Raw genomic sequence first — 21309 nt, 5'->3', positions numbered from 1 at the left:
TCAATGCCGAGAGGAAGACCAGAGATGGAGCTGGGATCAACATTCTCCTGTCTGATAAGTCTCTCTCCCCACCAACAGTATAGTCACCAACACAATCCAGTAACATGTAACATCTGTCACCCAATCAAAATCTAGTTCAATAACATCTGAATCATGACAAGATTAGCAATGTTCAAGCTTATAACAGACAGATTTATCTAACTTCTGTACTTTTTTTTTTTCTGAAGTGGAATTCACATATGAATATGGTAAGAAATAATGTTTTACAATAATTAATAATTGGGTGGTCAGGTGGTGCAGTGGGTATGATTTCCCAGTGGATGTGAAAAGATAGGGTTTCACCTACTAAACCATGTGAGGTTTGTCCGAGTCTGGTGTTACTTACCTAGTCCTGTAGGGTTTGTTCGAGTCTGGTTTCCTGCCACATTCAGACTTCACTGTTTGATTGTATTAGTGCTAGTATCATTGATTAAAATAAGTAAGTTTACTGTAGATGGAAAGTGAAAAAATTGAATTCTGAAATATGATTGAAAGTTTATGCCAATGTTTAATTTAAAATTATAGAAGATTTAGGAGAAAGTAGAAAGTTTATCTATCAGCCATAGAAGTATAACTGTCAACCTAGACCTTAAGTTTCCATGATGTACATGTGTACACATTAAAGCAACTGTAAATATACATACATATGATGTTTCTCAGTAGATTTTTTACCGGTTTGATTCAGAGATTTCATCAGATCTGGAGAAAAGTATGAATGACGCATATAAATGGATGTTGTAAAAAGTTGTAACATCAACAAAACCTCATTGATATGTTGTCATGTTTACCAACAAAGTCACATTTATTTAATATCAGACCGACATAGATCTAGAACAAGATACCATACAACAGACAGGATGGTTTAGTGTTCCGTGAATGACTGCTTTATTATTGTCACAGATACAACACATGTATAAAATATGTAATGTACATCAATTTTCTCACTGAGTCTGACATTCCTAGTAACTTAGTCACAACTCCAGTGATGGTTTCAGAAGAGGAGGATAAGATTTTACTATTAAACCCTCTTATTCATTATAATAATGTCAGTATTCTTTTAATTTTAAGACAAGTATTTTTCACATGAATGTAGAGTATCATTCATGATTACCTCCCCTTATTTGCTTTTAACTTGACTAACCCTTTTGTTTTTCATTAATAAAAGATTCTATTGAGATCCTGATTGAGACCTATGTCAACAGTTTTTAACCTTTTCCACATGTTAAAGACACTTTAGTATCCAACGTTGTATTTTATCATCATTTGGAGAGTTGGTTATTATGTATATATGTGGTATTCATGTTGTGGGCTGTGTTCCATGGACAAAAATGGCAAGTTTTTCTGAGCTGATGATTTTTTTATTTTGTTTTTGGCTTTATTTATATCCATCCAAGAGGATTATTTCTAATTTAGTACATAAATTGTTACAAATGATGCAAATATACAAATTCATTTAAGTATCTTAATGACTATCTATATTATTGTCTCTTCAATATTGATTTCTTCAGTAATTTCATGCCCTTCATGTTATCTTGGAAATTCGGCATATCGTTACTGATTGTCTTTCTGTACATGATTTAGATATACATAGTGACAAAAATCTATTTAATTTATACATTGGTTTACCATTTAAACACACAAGCTGCCATGGTTTAACTTTTATAAAAAGTTTAATCCTGATAGAAAGTGTAATGGTTAATTCCTGCGGAGATCTTGTTGACTGGTAATGTGTAATTGAGAGTAGAATCGCATTAGTGTCAGGATGTCCTATGTAATTAACCAGGTGTCAACCAACTCTACAGAGTAAATGAGACATTCTCACATTTTTCCAACCATTTCTCTCAAACAGAATTCTCACATTGTTCAGATCTTTATCAAATTGGTGACGATTTATGATATGCATGTACTCCATACATATTGAAATTAAGCGTGAGAAAAGGGGTCTCATTTTAAATGTAGGCATGAAGTGGATTCTTTTTTTGAACTTGAACTAAAACACTCAAAATATTTTCTTCCTGTTTGGGTTTCAGCTTCATTTATATTTTTTTTCTCCAATTTTCAGACCCTAAAGCAAAATACAGAAGTTCGAGATGAGGAAGAAAGAGCTCAGAGGCGACGTGAGATCGCAACACAAACACCTGTACCTCAGACAGTGAGTAATTCTGTATCTGACAAACGTTTGTATATTATACATGCAATATTGTAACTCTATAGAACAAGTAATAAGCCCCTGTTTTAATGGCATCTTCAGCATAAGTAATGTTAGTAAGTGGTTAGTAGTTTCTGTATTGATGTATGATGGGTGAAACTAAAGTAGAAGATTGCTATCTGTTTTATCTTCATTTCAATGTCTGTGTCTTCTGGGCATATTAATGATGATGTAGGGAGACAAATAAGGACAGAATTTAAAATCAGGTAAAAGTTGTCAGTTTATTGGAATTTTAGATGTAAATGGAAATATCAAATTGGTAACTGAAATTGTGTAAGTTTTGAGTTTTTCCAAAATTTTCATAATTTTCACAAAAAGAATATTTTGTTAAAAAGCTGTATTTTTGTAATTGATAGTTTGATTTACTGTCATCTTGAAGAATTGAAAAAATTATTTTCGTATCCAACTGATGAGAAATTTCTAAAATACCATTGTTTATTTTATATACTGGCACCATTATATTCTTCATCTCATTACATCTTGCTGGGGAAGGGGGATAACTCTTTGATACATATACAGCAATTGAGATTTTTGTGCAATGAACTTTGGCCATAATAGTGAGTGCAGATCAGGCTTATATCAGGGGTGTTATAATATATTAAAACAGTAAAGTTTAAAAGACAAAAATAAGGAATTTATTGTGAGTTAGTGATATGTATATAAAATTTACCTTTACTCATTAAATATAGCAGCAGAAAGTAGAGAGTAGAAAGGAGAAAACTGAAGGGCCAGTGTACCATTAAGCTTTGTAATTGGGTCAAAGTGTCTAAATTTGGCATATTAGATCCCATTGCCTTGTAATATATTGCTTTGGTCTGCAAACTCATAAATAGCGTAGAAAGGTAGTATTTTACCTGTATAAATGTTGTGTTGTTCTGTGTCAGACACTACCTTATTGTATCAAAATAAATCATGTTTCTAAGTAGTTGTGAAAAGTGCTAGTGGTATAAAGATTAAAAGGTGATTTCTATTGTGAAAGGATTTAATCTGATTTTGTTATTTGTAAATTGAATCAGGAGGCCCCTTATATGTTTCAGTAGTACAACTGTCCATCTTGGCTTTTACAGGGGTTCATAACAAATTTATTTTAACCTGACACTTTAGGCAATTTAGAATTGGGACATTCTCTTGAGTATGTGTTGGCATAAAAATAAATTGATCGTGAAACAGTTTATTGTATTTGTGACGCCCAAATTTTACAACCATTGAGGAATGTCTATGAAAATGGGTACATTCTGCACGCCAAAACAACCTGGATAAGGTCCAGTTTTTAATGTATCTTATCTAAATAGGTTTGTAAAGGATGAAAATATAGAATCAAATTTTGTAAATCACTTTGGCATCAGTGTTTAAAATTTCAAAAATTATAAGATGAAAGTTAGGAAATTTGTTGCATTAATGATATAAATACCATACAGTTATAGATTCTTGTTGAGGAGAGTGTTAGCTTTTATTCACCCAAGAAGATAGGTGAATGATGTTATTAATTTTCATACCAATATTGAAGCTGATGTGAGAATAAGAATATATGGAAACGCTTTTATTCCATGGTTGTTGTGTTCCCATCATCAACAAACACTGACATTTAATTTCCAAAAATGATAAAAATAACAATTTCCTACACATTATTACTTAAATCACTTCTTAGAAACCTACATGGACAACTCCTAAACCTCAGTCTGTAGAAAATACAATGTTGTTATTGAATTCCATTGAAATTTAGTTTCACAAAAGTATATGTAATTCCAGTTGGTGTGTACTACATGAAAATGAAGCTTTTTAGAGATTGGAATAATAACTTACCCCCTAAAGGTTAAATATTCATATCACCAACATTTTATAGAGGTGCAGGATCAGGCTATGTGTTTAATTCACATATATAATTGATAGCTTACGGAGACACTCAGGAAAATGTTAAAATTTACATTTAATTTGAGAGAATGACTTTCATATATCATTTGTACTGGCCAGTACTTACCAAGCTTGACGAGAGGAACAAATGTATATGGAAATTATCTGGTTGTGTGGTAAGGAATGAGATACAATCCTTTACCAAGGTCTATTTGATGGAGCAGTAGTTATAGCTAAAACAAAAAACAAAAATTTAGTATTGCTGGGAAATTGTTTCTGATTGGTCTTCTTTGAATATTACACCTGGTAGTTAACTTATTTTGAATTGATCTTCGAGGTATTTGGATCAAATTTTTGAGAATTGGCTGATGTGGTACAAATGCAGTCATCTAATCATGCTACATTATTTATAGACCTAACTCTCTTTTGAGGAACATTCAAAGTCTTAATGAATCTGCAGTGTTCTCTTTCATGCTTTTCATATTTTGTTGTCTGGTCTTAAAATAGATCCCGCTTAATTCCATCAGGACTGACATACTGATAGAAAGATTGGAAGAAGGGCGTGGTTAGGAATATCAGATTAAATTAATAATGGCACATAGGATTAATAATTTTATCGTATTGAGGAGCATAGTAGGTTGTTTTTAAAAAAATATGGTAGATATTTTGTAAAGATATATTCTGCCTTCCATAGGGTTAATCTTGAAGCTGATGTCTACATGAGAGAAATCTATTTAGTTCCATATGGCTAGAGGGTGCATCTGTTTGGAACAGGAGATTTTTAACAAACAATGACAAATATTTTGATTAGCCAATGTTTCTGTTAAATCTCTGATAAATCTCGAATCTGTATTTTATGCTGAAATATGATAACTGATACCATGGAAAGATGGTTGTTCTGGGATGAAGAGTTTCATTTTCTGAAATCATATCTTTAGATATTTTCAAAAAGTTTTGAAATTGTTCCAATGAACAGTCAAAATGCGGAAAAATGCTATTCTTTTCCAAAGATAAATTATGTAAGCAGACATTTCTTCTCCTTGAATGCTTATGTTATGCTTGAGAAACTAGTTATTTTAAACTGGGAGGTGTTAAAAGATTTTAAGTGGTGAAAAAACAAAGGGAGAAGGATTTGTCCGACTTGAACATTGTGAAGCGGAAATGGTAATGAGATTTGGGAGAACCTGTCAGACAAGCAGGTGTCTTCGTCTCTGATGTATCTCACCTGCATCAGTTCAGCATTAATTAGCAGACAGACTTGTATGCTTCCAAAAATAAACTTTTAAAGTCTTTTTTAAAGCTACCAGTGAGTACTAATATTGTTTTTAGTTGAATGACACTTCAAATTGTATTTTGAATGCCTTTTATAATCTTATGGAACAAAATTCAGAGATACAATATTTTCACAGAAAGTATTTCTGTAAATTTGAAGAAATTATGGAGATTATTGCAATGATAAATGCTTAATTTTTTTCCTTCCAATCACCAGGTTTTATCTCATTCATTTCACTCAAGATTTTTTTTAAGAAAAATAATCAACAAGTTTAGTGTCAGTGTGATCATAAGATACTGCTAAATTTTACCAGATGTTGTGACAATCTAATACAATTTTTTCGATAATATCATTAAAAAATTAACACACCCAAGGAAAAAATGTGAAAATGCATAGACCAACTTTGATATAAAAATTTACAGGTAATGGAAAGTGATTCTTGAGTTGTTTAAGTCACTTTGCTTAATTTTGGCTGTATCAAATAAAGGAAATGGATGATTTGATTTGCATTGAATTGATGATTGCTGGGAATTCAGCTGGACAGGCATTTAACAGACGTTGGTAGAATTTGGCAGACAATGTGACTGGCTAATATGAGCATGGCAAGGACAATCATAGATGTCGATCATTGATGTTGTAGAAAATGACATATTCACATTTATCGTCTTGACAAGCCTGTCATTCTTAGCCCAAACCAGGGCAAGGGATGTTAGCATCAAACTAGACATTGAGTTGGTTTGAGTAGTAAATCTGGTCATTAGGAATATTTCTATAGTAACTAAGGATTCCCTATATTGTATTGTTGGTTCTTGCTATTTGGAATACCTCTGAATTTTATGCTTGATGGTGTAGTTATCAAACAATGTGACTTCCAGTTTGTGGACAGCATTTAAGCAGATGTCTTTTTGTAAATTAGTTAAATTTGAAAAATGGTTAGATAATTAAATAGTCTTTTACCATACAAGCTTTTAAAGCAGGTGTTTTGTTGTAAATTAGTTAAATTTGAAAAATGGTTAGATAACTGAATAATCTTTCACCATACGAGCTTTTAAAGCAGGTATTTTTGTGGAAGGTCGTGTATAAGATCTACTGACATTATTGTTATAAAGAAAATTTGAGTCTGAGTAAGCGGATGGTGATGGTGATGATGATGACGAAGACGGAAAGCGAATGTCGGTCTGATTATGTGTGACAGGATGTGAGAGTTTGCCATACAGATGTTTTTCAGGAAATCTGTATACACTGTTGTAGATAGATATACTTGGTGGTACACTGTAGAAAGGTCAGTATATGTGTGGTGACACTTTGTTATTTTCCACTGTACGTTTTCACATGTGTTTTTACTACTGTCATACCCCCCCATACACAAAACCTACACCCTTTGAAATAGGCCTGTTACAGCTCCTTACTACATGCTCTCAGCCTTTACACATCGTATCCACAGCCGTAACACGATCACTCGTCCATGGTAGTGTATCAAAATCACCTCCGCTTCATATTATAATGCTACGGGTTCTACCAAAGTTACAAGTTCAAAAGAGAGATAGGTGTCAGGTCCAGACAGAAGATTGAAGAGCTAGTGTCAATTTGACAATATCTACTTAACTAAGTAGTGAATCTCAAGGTCATATTCGACCCCTGAGTGATGAAGGATGCAACTTTTGACTTCCCTGGTAAAGCTCAATGAACACTAGACAATGCTGACATGTTACACCTCCTAACATTATCAGTGTAACCAGCCGTGGGTATAGAACAGCTAATAAACTGATGGCTGTCGTTGTCTATGCTGACTGGTTCTCTTATATGGATATATATTGAAGGGACACCAGTTCTTTTTGGATATAAAACCTGTGAACAATGAAAAGCCCAGTTGGAGAGTCATGTGATGGAACGAAAGATGGATTATGCAGAAGGATATAAAAATAACAATTATAGAGCTACTGATTCTATGTGTATGAGACAGGAAAAGACTATTGTTTAGTGTATGGCTGGCGGATGTAGTAAAACAATACACAATGTGGAGAATATACACATTGAACAATGACACTGGACTGTCGGATATAACAGGGACAATCTGTAGAGAATTACAATAGGATCATTTTACTAAATGTGTTCATTAGAAAGAAGTCATCAAAGTATGACAGCAGTATGAACAGCAAAGAAACATATTTCTGCATGAAAAACATGGATCGATGACAGTAGAACCTGTACACACACTTCTAGAAAAGTAGAATAAAAACTGAAAACTTTGTACAAAGGAAACATGAATGAAATTCTTTCAGAGAAACACAGCAGAAGAGATATAAGTGGAGAACTTTTATTTCAAGTTGAAAGTTGACGTTTCATTAACAGCCTTCCCCAACATGAACCACTGTTGGTCTGTTGACTCACTAACACCTCATCAGGAACCAGTGCCAATAAGTTTTTGTCAATATTTCTCTGGACGGAATTTGGTGCTTGTTTGTCTGGAATGTTGAATGACGTGTGTGGTACAGCATTGTATATGGAATTGTTTCCAACGCTGACTTTCTTATTGAAGGATTCTTTTTCTGAGGATATTTGAGATGAAAGAGTGATTCCAAGGGAGATAAACCAGTGAATAGGATCTACGTAGACTTGTAAAGACAGAAATAAGCACAGAGGGATGAAAACTAGTAGATATTAAGAGAAATTAAAAATCTGTGGTGATATGAAAGAAAAGAAGGTAGTGAGTTTTTATATATGGAGAGAAAGATTGTATTAGTCTAGCTGGGATTTAAAAAGAGAGGCTGGAACACAGTCTGTGTAGGAAAATTTATAGATTCATCCGTCTTAAAGGATAGAAGGAAACAGAAAGACTGATTCATTTTTTTAAAAGAAACTGTAGCAAGGGTACAATATGAAGGATTGACATTCATTGAAAAAGAACATTTGTGTGATTTTTTTAAGGCATGAAAAATTGTGAAGTTACAGAATTGACATATATCTTAGAGGATAATAAAACATTAGACAAAGATAGAGGAAAGAACTTAAGATTGTAGAAGTTTGAGGATAGAAAGGAAAAGATAGACAAACATGTTATTTAAGGATAGAGTGAAAGAGCCCATGGAGATAGATATCACAGTCATGTTCAATAATTGGTAAAGGCTTGTGTTGTGTAAGTCTGGCTGGCCCAGAATGTTGTGGTAGAGAGGCTGAGGGACTGATGCAGCTGATTAAGACTTGTTACTGATACTGTATTGTTGGCGGTCAATCAGGCTGACCGGAGGAGAGAAGTGACCTCCACAGGATATACAGGTTCAACAGTATACACCTGCGTAGATGTCTGACAGTGGAGAAATCATAAGGCATTTCTAGACGAGCATGTATATGTATTGCAAATAGTGTATTGGTGGAGAAATTATATATACCACTTCAAAGGACTTTATCTATAAAGTGTGTTTTCTGATACATGAAGTATAGAACCTTTGTACTTTTGGGATGTTATCGTCTGTGGATTCAGTAAAGTGATATAAACTGCAAAACAGTCTTGATGAAACTATCAAGTGAATTTTCCTGAAGTCTAGAAAATTCTACACATTTATAACAGAAATATTGGTACGGTTTCTTATTGTTCAGTTAGAAGTCAGCTCTATGGTAATCAAAGGTATTTTTCCAAACTCTTCAATCAATTCGTTGTGTCATTTTGTGTGTCCAGAGGTTGTGACCAATCACTTTTATAAAGTGTAACAGTAGGATCAATATCGGTTATAGACCTTATCAAGGAGCATCACAGACTACCAGCACTGGACGGCTTTACACATAATATTGACATAAGTATTGAACATCTACAAATGAAGTTGCAGTGCTATTGTATTACAGTGTAAACCAAGCTACAAAAACCCCGACAAGATCAATTATAGCCTGTAGGTGAGGAAGCGGTAAAACAATATACACCTGTTATATATAGGACACAAGTAATTGATAAATGAAATGCAAAATGTACATAATATACCTGGATTTTATGTATATTGTCTCTCATCATCCACTCATCTTCAGACACCAGCTGGTGATGTAGCTGGATAGCTGTAATATGCAGGAATGACTTAAGGATGTTGACATCTGATGACGCAGTGGTGAAGTACCTGTGGTCTCTCCCTAGGTCACATAAATCTGTGTTTAAGCAAATAGCAAACACTTGGATTATATAATGGGCCTATCTATGAGGATATAAAATCTGAAAAAAGGACTGATTTTATTTTAACTTGTGTGCTGAAATATCATGGTGTTTGGTGTGTATTAGTGTCCTTGCTGCGACATCTGCATCAGACTTCTGGAGTTTTACATAAAATGTGAAATATAAACTAACTTTACGAGGATATATATATATATATGGAGTATTTGACATTCCTCATTTGATTTGACGTTTCAATTTCTAGTTTGTTGGGAAGTGTGATAAACAGACATTGAGTCTTCTTGTTGACTGTTCATATCCTGTGTTGGATTTAATATCTAGGAATATTGTGTGTTTATGCTGCACCTTTGTCAGTTAGTCTCAGTATACAAGCAATATATCATGATCATTTCTGTTTTGCTGGTATCCATGGTTACTGATGCCGAGATTGACTGACATTTCTGTAATGGGCGGCAATGCGTCCCTGGGTAGCTATGCCACCATTTTCGCGATCCTGTTCTTTATAACCACCCTGCCACTTATCTACCTCTTTTTCATCTTTTGTCAAAAGCGGAGGGAACACACCAAACATGTGAGGACCGGATCATTAAAGTCCACTAACACCACCCAGACCAGCCCTAATGTCTCCAGGAAGGTAAGTACCAGGGTAGGCAGTTTGTATCCCTGGGGGTAGGGATATGTTTCCCAGGGTATGTGTTTGTACCTCTTGGAGTTGGAGGTATATCTCCCAGGGAAAAGGTGTATGTATCCTGGGGTTGGAGGTATATCTCCCAGGGAAAGAGTGTTTGTATCCTGGGGTTGGAAGTATATCTCACAGGGAAAGAGTGTTTGTATCCTAGAGTAGGCCCATTCATTTTCCAGTGAGAGATATTTGTATTCAGGTGGTGGGAGAATTTGTATTTAGTGTCATGGTGTTTGTATTCTGGGAGGGGGTGAATTTAAAAGTGTTTTTTTCCAAGGGGAAAATCATTATTTTGAGTCATACTGGTTCATAAGCAGGAAGGAGTATTTTTTTCAAATCAACACTCATTGACTGCAAGAAAACAGGGAAGTGATTGGACAGATATTTCGTTTCAAGATAGCACACAAAATTGCAGAATCATTGTTTTTTCTGCCATCACATCTACAATTTAGTCAGACAACACAAACCAAACAGGTGTTATACCAGTCACCCCTATTTTACTGATATAAGATCACCCATCCATGGATCTGGGTTGATCCAACCTGCTCTACAGGATGGGCAGACTAGCATTTTGAGACATTCTAAGTGATCTCAACTTTGACCTGAAGTGTGCAGTGCAGCTCTATCTATCATTCTGTGGTGTGTTACTGCACTATGAGAAACACACTGACCTTTGACCTGTCTGGCAATGCGTATCCATGGTATGTTTCAAATTGGATCTTCCCATGCCAGATATCTGGTTATCCGCTACAGAAAAGGGTTGACAAATAATTTCATGTGTTTATTTATAGATTTTTTTCAAAATCTGGAGAGCCCATCTGCTTGGATTTGTATTAATATGTCAGAAGAAGGCATGTCTACATTTTGAGTTGCCTTTCTTTGCTGGTATTGAAATAACAACACATAGATTAATGTAATATTTCTAATGAAATTCTTGAATTTGACAAAAGTATTGAATACACCAATCAACAAAGTTTAAAAAAAAAAAAAGGAAAAAAACAAAATATTGATTTGTTTACACAAAGAACTCCTTTAAATTGCTTACAAATGGCCAGACTGTTATAAAAGTGCAGACTTGTTATTCCAGTTTGCAATATTCCCGACATTATTTGGATGGAGTTAATCTCCAGAACCAGCACTGCCTTATTCTGATGAAGATTGTATCCTCCTTTTATGTCCTTTCAAGTTCCCCCTTTCCCTAATTACCTTCCTATAGCTAATTAAACTCCTATTCATCTATAAAAAGCCTCACAGCAGTAAAAGCCTTACAGTTGAGACCTTGGAAAACTAATACACATAGACACAAATGAAGTTGTGGCTTCAACCATTCTAATTTTTCATATGGCAGGAAAAAAAGAAGGAAAACAAACAAAAACATGAATACATGAGTGTGTCATTGTATAAATGTCATTGTAGTTCTATAACACTGCCTGGTATTATTATAATACTACTGTAAGCTTAATTAGAGAAATGAATAGATGTGTGTCAGGCCAGAAGAGATATTGGTGTAGATACAAATTAATCTATATGTCAGAAACCTAGAGGGCAGTTTTACTTGTGGAGTCAGTTTATGACATCAGATCAATACAGGCTGTGACTAATGATAACCAGCATTCTTTGATGTAAAATTATCAGGTATCATTGCATTAGTCTCTGTATGTGGAGTAGTTGATCAGTTAGCTTTTTGGGGTTGCATGATTTAAATTCCCTTCCACTGCTTCTTACCCTTTTAGGTTTACATTTTTAATTTTTTGTTACAAGTACTGTCAAGATGAATTTCTCTTAGTTTCACTCTCAGTCAGTTCATCTGTCATTGTGGCATTCTGTCTCTGTCTTTGTGGCATTCTGTCAGTCTGTCCAACTTAATGGCACTCTGTGTCTTAGTGGCATTCTGTCTGTGTCTTTGTGGCATTCTGTCTGTGTCTATGTGGCATTCTGTCAATCTGTTTGTCTTTGTGGCATTCTGTCAACCTGTTCAACTTCATGGCACTCTGTGTCTTTGTGGCATTTTGTCAGTCTGTCTATCTTTGTTGCACTCTGTCAACCTATTCACTTTCATGGCTCTCTGTGTCTTTGTGGCATTCTGTCTGTGTCTTTGTGGCATTCTGTTTTTCTTTCCATCTTTGTGGCACTATATCAACCTGTCCAACTTCATGGTACTCTGTGTCTTTGTGGCATTCTGTCATTTTGTCCATCTTTGTGACACTCTGGTAACCTGTCCAACTTCATGGCACTCTGTCTATGTCTTTGTGGCACTCTGTCTGTGTCTTTGTGGCATTCTGTCTGTGTCTTTGTGGCACTCTGTCTGTGTCTTTGTGGCATTCTGTCTGTGTCTTTGTGGCGTTCTGTCTGTGTCTTTGTGGCGTTCTGTCTGTGTCTATGTCAGAACTCAGAAAATGTAACTGATACTAAATAGACATACAGCATGCTTACTGACATTCCAGTAATTATTACAGCCACAGAGGGCCATCATTACTTGTGTACGGTAGATGTGCATTAGGACATATGGTCAGTTTGACCTTGGGCATGACATTGTTAGCTCAACACTTGTCTCGTCCATAATTTAATAGTGCCTCCCAGATAATACCAAACCTAATACATTGATGATTACTTGCTGTGAAACTAACTAAATTATAACAAAGATCTATTGTCCAATATCACTGCACGTCTGCAAATAACCCCCATCTTATCAAATACAGAGTATGCTTCATTACTTTTAGAATTCTTGTAACTCTAAATCATGTGGACATCTTGGACTTAAAAAACAGAAGTTCTTGGATTTTTTGGAGCTCTTTCGTGAAGAACTTTTTGAAAATATAAGAATAGTACTAAATGTAATTATTCTAAGAATAAAGAAGAATTCTATAAGATCTATTGACACTGTCCTTGATGTGACTGACCTCCTGTGTAGTATTAATCTAAGGCTGCTCTTGTTTAGTGGCCTACTGGGAGACACTTAATGAAGTCTACAACTCAATAATTCTATCATATACTCAGGGGTCACATCAGGTCCTCTAGTTTCCATTACTAACAGGTATAGACATGTAGCGTGACTAAGCACTGGCTAATGTAGCATTCTAAGTTAATAAAAGGAATGTTGCATTATGGTGTGATAATAAATGTCCACTGCAGTTAACATAGTGTTAGTTCACACTGAAAAACTGGTGCCATATGACATCACAAGATCAGTTACTGGCAATAGAAGCAAAGTCTGTGTCTGGTAATAAGCCCATCCATATGTAAGGCTGTTGTCTATCCTTCAGTAACCCCATGTCTGGTAATAAGCCCATCCATATCTAAGGCTGTTGTTTTTCCTTCAGTAAGCCCAGGTCTGGTAATAAGCCCATCCATATCTAAGGCTGTTGCCTATCCCTCAGTAAGCCCTTGTCTGGTAATAAGGCCATCAATATCTAAGGCTGTTTTCTATCCATCAGTAAGAATGTATCTGGTAATAAGCCCACCTATATCAAAGACTGTTCTGTGGATTTAAAAATAATTGAAATTTCCTTATCCTGCAATCAGTTAACTTCCTTTTTTGTATATTGTTTTTGTAGGATGTCCTGTAATGTGTCAAATGGTTCACACTAAAACAAGCTTAAAGTACATCATGTTTATGTTCATTTTAAGTTGATATGTCACAATTTACAAATAGTTTCCAGCAATTCAATTTTGAATCCCTGTGCTTATGAATAAGTATAATATCAGATTACTATAGAAACAGACCAGTCTTTGATGTGGATGTAACCTGTCAGAACTATTGGGCAAAATATACCAATATTGATTAACAAGAGATGGTGCACATGCATACATTTCTGAAGGGTCACTTTGGGGTCAGTACTGGTCATTTTTGGGTCAGTGTTGATCTATAGATAGGGGCTGTAGGTGATAATAGGAACACATCAGTCACAGCAGGCTAGCCTAGGAAGAAGTTTTGCATTACCATGCAACTTTAGCCAGTATTACCCAGCATCGATCTAGGTAAGAGAGAGACTGCTTCTAGTTGACTGCAACCAGTACTGTCCCTTATTTGTTTATTACACATAAGCAACGTAAATTGAAGAAATTTTCATACGTTATACTACATATTCAGACCAACAAGTTACACATTTGTATCATGGTATGAAACACATACTCAGAACAGAATATCATTTAGCCTTCTATGTGATGTTTAATTCTGTATTTGGAACGACAATGAAAATATGTATTTAAGACTTTGTTGAAGAAAAAATATTATCAACCTTTCTCTTCTGCCATTTTTCCTTAGATTAATGAATACATTATGAAAGCTGTAAAAATCTGATGAGCATTTCCTCACGTACTAGGATTCTGACATGTATTTAACTGATATTTAGCATCAGTTTAAAATATTGTTTTTCATTTTGATATTTTAAACTGACATTTGTTTACTTTTTAAAAGCCTAGCAGAACATTTGACATGCTAAATTGGACATATTTCATCTGCACATCACCAGACTGGAGACAGCAAAAACTAGACCCTGAAATAATTCTGTCTGTGGATCTCAGTGATATTTGGGTTTATTGGGTAAACTATTCGTCCTGTAGTTGTTAGCATTCCGTGGTAATCTAACAACCCATTACCAGTGGAAAATTGATAAACCACCAAACCTGAGCCCACAGGGAGTACTTCTTCTGTGTAGCTGTAAATGTAAACTAAATCTTTGTAGAATTGTAAAAATTGGGGCCTAATCTTGTCTTTTGGTATGTCATACAAACAAGCACCTGTCTTATAACACCTGTGTGATTTATCTCTCTGGTTTTTATGGATGCATCTTATATCATGTCTCTTTCTCCCCCCACCATCCCCTCCCCACATTCTTTAACCCTTTATATCTTTTACCTATTTTTCTCCCTTCTCATACATCTCTCTTAAGATTCTTTTCCTTGTGATCCTCTTACTATTATAATGCTTTTTAAATCCCTTTTTATCTTCTTTCACAAAATTATATGTTCCTTCTTTTTTTTCTGTAAATCTCCCCCCCCCCCCCCACTCTCTGTCTTATTTATCCCTTATATCCTCTTCTATTCCCCCCTTCCCCTCCACTACAATACATCTCTTGCCCTGTAATCCTACTTCCACAACCTTTCTTCTTCCATCACAGCACCTATATTTATCTCTTTCCATCACCTCACTCCATCCCAACCTTACCCCTCTCTCCCATACCTCAGTATAGTGTACTCCATAAACTGTACATGTACAAATACTAACTTTTTTTATCCTCTCCTGTAACACCTTCGTTTATTCTTTTCAATCTTTATCCTCACCTCCTCCTTTCTCTAATACTCCTACATCCCTGTACAGCTATAAACAGCCCCCCTGTATGTAATCCCCTGTGTATTGACAGAACTCCCTGATCCAATCAAGTACACCCCTGGTGTGTTTATTACACCTAATCATTACCACAGGCCCCTATCAGGGCACAGGCCCTAGTCTCAGCTAAATTCCTGTCCAATCTCTCCTCAGCAGCTATCTAGACATGCGGAGCTGTAGTTACCTGTTAAATTCCCTAGAGGGGGAGGGGGATTAGATTATTAGATATTGGGGAATATTTTGCCCCACTTCCTGTCCGCAGTATGTAAGCAAGAAAGAGTTATGAGGCTGCTGGAAGAAGGATGGGTTTTTTAATACTGGCTTACCTCTGGAAAACTAGGGTATAGTATACTGTTGGTTATGATATTTCTTTGTAGATTTTAGTGTACATTTGTGGAGGTTTTTAAATTCACAGCAAAATGGAAACAAAAATATCACCAGCTCTAGATTTATCTGAGGGGTTCTAGAATCTTGGCGAGATCAAAGGTTTTCCTTATAAGGAAATTGTGAGATGTATTGAATTATTTCTGGATTGCTGTAGTAGAAACCATAGGGGAGCCTCCCTGGGACTGGAAACTGAAATATGGATAAATGTGATATCTTTTTACTCTATGTGAGTTTTTGTGCTACTTTATCAAAACCACTGACACATGTTATATACAATGGTAGGTACCAAAATGTTGTCTGTTTGTGTACAGTGTATATGAATCATGGTGTAAAGACATGGATAAAATAGAACCTTCAGTAACACTAGATTGTGTTTGTGTATCTACACACTGTTTATTTATCAGGTATGTTTTGTAAATTGAATATTTTCTGGTTATTTATCAGAAACACATAATTTCCTGTAGCTTGTTGGCTCAGGATGTGGTTAATGTAAAGCTATACTACACAAACACTATCACATACATCACTGTATGTACGGTTTTACTCCCAGTATTCAAATTCAAAATGCACTGAATATATTATTGTACCAGGTAACCTTGTGGCTACCATAAGGTCAGGGTGTAGTTATGGTGGGGGTCATTTCAAAGTGACTTACAAGAAGTATTATGGGATGTATAATAACGAAAATACACCATGCCTAATAAATTATACAGAAATAGCACTGTGTTATATTACACAAGATGTCTCCATTGAAATTTCAAGTCCTGTCAAATTAGATACAAAAATTTCTCAAATGACCTTGCTGATAAAATGCAGATCAGCCACAATTCCTTTACTCAAGTAGCATTATATTTAACGTAAATAAATGGCTGCCGTGATGTTGGACACTCAGGTGTAAGAGGTTACCTTAGTGATAGTAAGAAGAAATTGTCTGCAGGCATGATGATATAGGGGCTATCTATTCAATGAGGGCAGCGTCTGTTAATGCCTTTTGTGACACCTTTACACTATGGATACCTGTGCATAGTGACCACTTTTCCTATATGGATAGTCACATGATAAAATACTTGTGTTGTGTGACAACTGTCTATAAAGGATATTAGTCTGGAGAAACACCTGTTTGGTGTGGATTAGAGTTCCGCTGAAATATGTTCTGGAGGGAAATATGTCTACCTACTTTGATTCAGGATATGTTCTACAACCTGATCGTTCTCCCCGAGGTAAACTTATCAAATGTAATGACCTACATGCTTGAGGTCACTTTGTCATTTTGACATAATTTCAAGTGATGTGATTGGCTGGAATCCTCCATTGTGTTTAAAGTTAATCTTGGTATTTTAAATGACAAGTATGTGTTAAGTTTGCTTGTTTGGGGATGTAAACAGTGGTGTAATGTAATATCACATGTTATACCTATAACAATATAAAAAAAAGATATACTGATTACGTCATGTTCCATTGTTTCTATCTTTGATTTATGCACATCAAATAAAGTATATACATGTACACTTAGTTATAAATTTAGAACAAACTCAACAATTTTTTTCTTTCATTTGCAAGATATTTTTTACGCTTTGCTATGACTTAAGTAGAGATTCAGATAGGTACCTTGTTAAAATGTGATATAATTAACTTTCTCTGTATATGATGTGAGAGGTAATATTTGACATTGCTAACTCTGTGTTTTCTTCGTATTACAGCAGAGATTCCAACGGCAAGATTCCACATCCTCCCACAGCAGTTCTAGTCACCATGACAGCCTTAAGGACCGTTCAGTCAATGGTGACCGTGTTCGTCGTCGTGGTAGCCAATCATCTCAATCTACTACAGCTGGATACTCATCATCCAGTCCAACGATCTCTGGAGGTGTCATTCGGCGGGACTCATCCACAGAGATGTCCCCACGTAGTATTGACTCTCCACGCCTTCACCGAGCTCAAAGCATGCAAAGAAATGTGATGGAACACAGTGCACCTCCTAGTAGGTCGAGCAGTTACCGCTACACAGATCATCGTGCTCGTGATGATATCTATCTCACCCATGGACACCCGCACAGGACAGGGAGGCAGGGTAGTTTTACAGAACGTGATTATGGAAGTAAGTCTGATTCGTATGGGACCAGGTCCGAGTCCTACACACCTCCTTTAGTTATGAATCCTGAAAGTTTCATGCATGATCTACACGAACGGCTTTACAGTCCTGGATTATCATCAGCGTCTTCGTCTCGTGGAGAACCAGAGTGTATACCTTTCAGTCAGGATATTGTGAACCAACAGGGCAATGTTAGCCCAAGTCCACTAAAACCAAAAACAAGGTCATTTCCACGAACAAATCCAGCATATGTTGGTGTACCTAAACGTAACGGTACCCCCTCTGTTATGTACAAGAGACTTAATGTCGAACAACAAATGCCTGAGAGTCATCCTGCAGAACCCATCACCTATAGTTCAGCTGGCATTCAAATCGCACCTGGAGATTATGTTGATAATTATTACTATCCACATGAACGATCTGATAGTGAAGCATCACATTCTTCAACACGGGCGATAAAACATGAACGAACTGACAGTCAGACGTCTCATTCGTCTCGGAATCGTGAACTGTCAGATTCCCAGTCTTCCCAAGGTTCATCGCGGAATACCTCGGATATTCATTCTTCACAAGGTTCATTACGACTTCAACATACCCATGACAGTAATATATCATTTCAGGACAGTGTTTCATCTCGAAGTTCAGCTCGTAGTTTTCAGGATCAAGAAATGCTTCGGGAACAAGCTGGAAGTCGGTTATCACAAAATTCCTTTAGGGCTTCAGATAGTGAAAGAAATGCTGATTATGCAAATATTCCCTCTAAAATTGTACCAGTGTATCCTACTTCCTACCAACAAGATACGAACCATTATCGTGAGGTCCTTAAGGACCGACAGAATATCCTAGACAATGTCCATTACCTTGACGGTATTCCTATTTCATCACTGGAATATAACCAACACCTAGAAAGGGGACATAACTCTATGAATACTGTTCCTGTGATTCAGAACTCTAATTTTCAACCTGGAGGTAAGTAGAATTACATTAAAATCTTTTAGTTGTTTTTCATTGGAAAATACAATTTTCAACCAATTATTTGTGTAAAAATAAAACTTCAGTTAAAAATAAATTCTTGTCACTAATAACTATGGGAATATTTGTTTACAAAACAACATAGATCATGAACATCCTGTTTGTTTTGGACAGTATCCAATGGAAGGGAGATAATTCAAGTCTTTGATAAGTTTGGGATAGGGTGAAAGTCTTGGCTGGATTACACATTTAATTTTAAGGCCAAGAAAATCTAACATACAAATTTTTGAAAGCTTTAGTTTTCTTTTTCTTTTTTTTTTTTTTTTTTGTTATTTTTTTCTTTGCAATTGTTGTTTATAATTCTGTATCATATTTTTATCAGTATATTCTCAAATCAACAACTTTCATTTAGTTCAATTTGATTTAGAGAAAATGTTGTACAAATGAAAAGTGTGATAATAGATACTTGAAACAAGTAAACCTTAGGTTTGGCCTGAAATATTGGTTGTATTTATCTTTTGTTATCTCTAATCTGATAGTGATAGATGGTCATGTTGTATAGAAATTGTATATAAACAACAGGCTTTAATGAAATCCAACATACACAGGTAAATAAGTATGTAGTGTAAGTCAAGCAATTTCTTTTATAATACATTTCATCATTTTTTTTTTTTTTTTTATCAGAACAATATGATTCACTTTTATTTTGTAGTGAATTATCTTAATTGTGACTGAAACATAACAGTGAAACATACAGCTTTCTATTGTAGATAATTACCAGTAACCTGTTTTATTGTCTTAGGTACAGCCAGTTCATTGCAACATTTAACTACAGATGTATATCACTGTCAGGGTTACAGATACACGCATAAATACTATAGTGTCACAATTATATCTATCAAACAGGAATGTAGTATTTATCATAGCAATAATGATGACTGTTAGGTGTGAGAAAACAAGGTGTTAAAATATCAAAATAAATCACACACCGCACAGGTTCTGATTCAAAATATCTCACGAAACGTGAAAAGATTTTTTAGACACGTTTTTTGTTTGCATAATTTTTACGATGATTACAGAACTGATTTGGTTTTTGTTTATAATGCTTTAAGATAGTCTTAATGATTTTAAGTTAAATTACTTATGATGCAATGCGTATCCTGCAATTAGCCCAGGGTGTTGATATGCAAACTCTGACTAAGTCTTGGGGTGGGCTTATTGTGGAAAGATGAAATATATTTGTTTGTAAATCTACTTAACATCAATAAATAGGGTGGGTTTATTACCTGACTTTAGCTTATTTCTTATAAATACAGTATTTTGTCTTCATTATTATGATGTCAATGTGACCTATATTTGATCAGTAAATTTTGAATCTAGTTAGACATATGTCTTTATTTGGACATAATGGCCACAATGATGGGGGCTTTTCTTTTTTTTTTTTTTTTTAATCTTTAATATTCTGTTTCGACTGGATAACATGTCTTGTGTCAGTGATACCAACATTTTTCTGATTCATCCTGCTGTGGATCATTGTCTCATCTTCTAAGTCTGTGACTTAATGTTTCAGTGGAATTAAACGAGAGTTACGATGAGGATGTAAACAGTAATGTATTCTCATCATCACCGGGTATACAGGAACGTATCCAGCAGGAACTTGCATTAGAGATGCACCCTGCCTCTCTGAAACGGAAAAAAAATCCTGAAATGGCAGATTCGTCTCAGGGTAGCCCTGTTATAGAGAAAGGTTACCTCGTACATCAGCCTGATGTCATTCAACAGCGACCTGTCTCAATGGTCGTACCGTCTCAATCTGATGCCAATGTCTCCCTTAGTCCCAGCATAGGATCTCTCAACAGACAGGTAGGCACAAGAAGAGTTACCTCCCTTTAAACAATACTAGTCCTCATTCTGAATCATGGCTGTGTTGTTGAACATATGAAGAGTAATTTCTAGCCAAATGATTTTTAAAATGGTTCCCCATTTAATATAAGCTAAAGGAAATTGGTAGAAATGAATTGAAATTTACATTTTAGAAATACACAATAAAAAAGAAACAGATCATTGTTATATTATTGACTGACTTATGAATATATCTACTGGTTTGATGGGTTACTGCAATATGATCTCATACACAGGAACGATTTCAATGCTAGCTTAAATCAATATATGCTAATAGCTTAGACCTAATATTCAAAATATCACTGCATATGAAAACAAGATTTTGTTTTAAAGCCAAAGATAAAACACTATCCTATAAGTAATCCTACCAGCTCCTCAGATGTGTACAAATTATTACAGAATGAATCAGATTTTGAATTAT

General features: G+C 35.2%; 1 protein-coding gene across 4 annotated transcripts in view; it reads left to right on the top strand.

Moving 5' to 3' along the window:
* LOC132550053 (rho GTPase-activating protein 39-like) overlaps positions 1-21309 on the top strand; it is a 139502-nt gene that overhangs the window by 100790 nt on the left and 17403 nt on the right. For all 4 annotated transcript variants that reach the window (XM_060214053.1, XM_060214054.1, XM_060214052.1 and 1 more), the window contains exons 4-7: positions 2102-2191; positions 10076-10159; positions 17624-18983; positions 20557-20849. In XM_060214053.1, the coding sequence (XP_060070036.1) occupies positions 2102-2191; positions 10076-10159; positions 17624-18983; positions 20557-20849 (1827 nt within the window). The remainder of the gene's footprint in view (positions 1-2101; positions 2192-10075; positions 10160-17623; positions 18984-20556; positions 20850-21309) is intronic.

Source organism: Ylistrum balloti, unplaced genomic scaffold (assembly GCF_031769215.1).
Source record: "Ylistrum balloti isolate Yb309-2 unplaced genomic scaffold, AGI_CSIRO_Ybal_v1 Utg370102, whole genome shotgun sequence".
Taxonomy (NCBI): Eukaryota; Metazoa; Mollusca; class Bivalvia; order Pectinida; family Pectinidae; genus Ylistrum; species Ylistrum balloti.
Note: the sequence above shows the minus strand (reverse complement) of the source record. Positions and strands in the feature narration are given on the sequence as shown.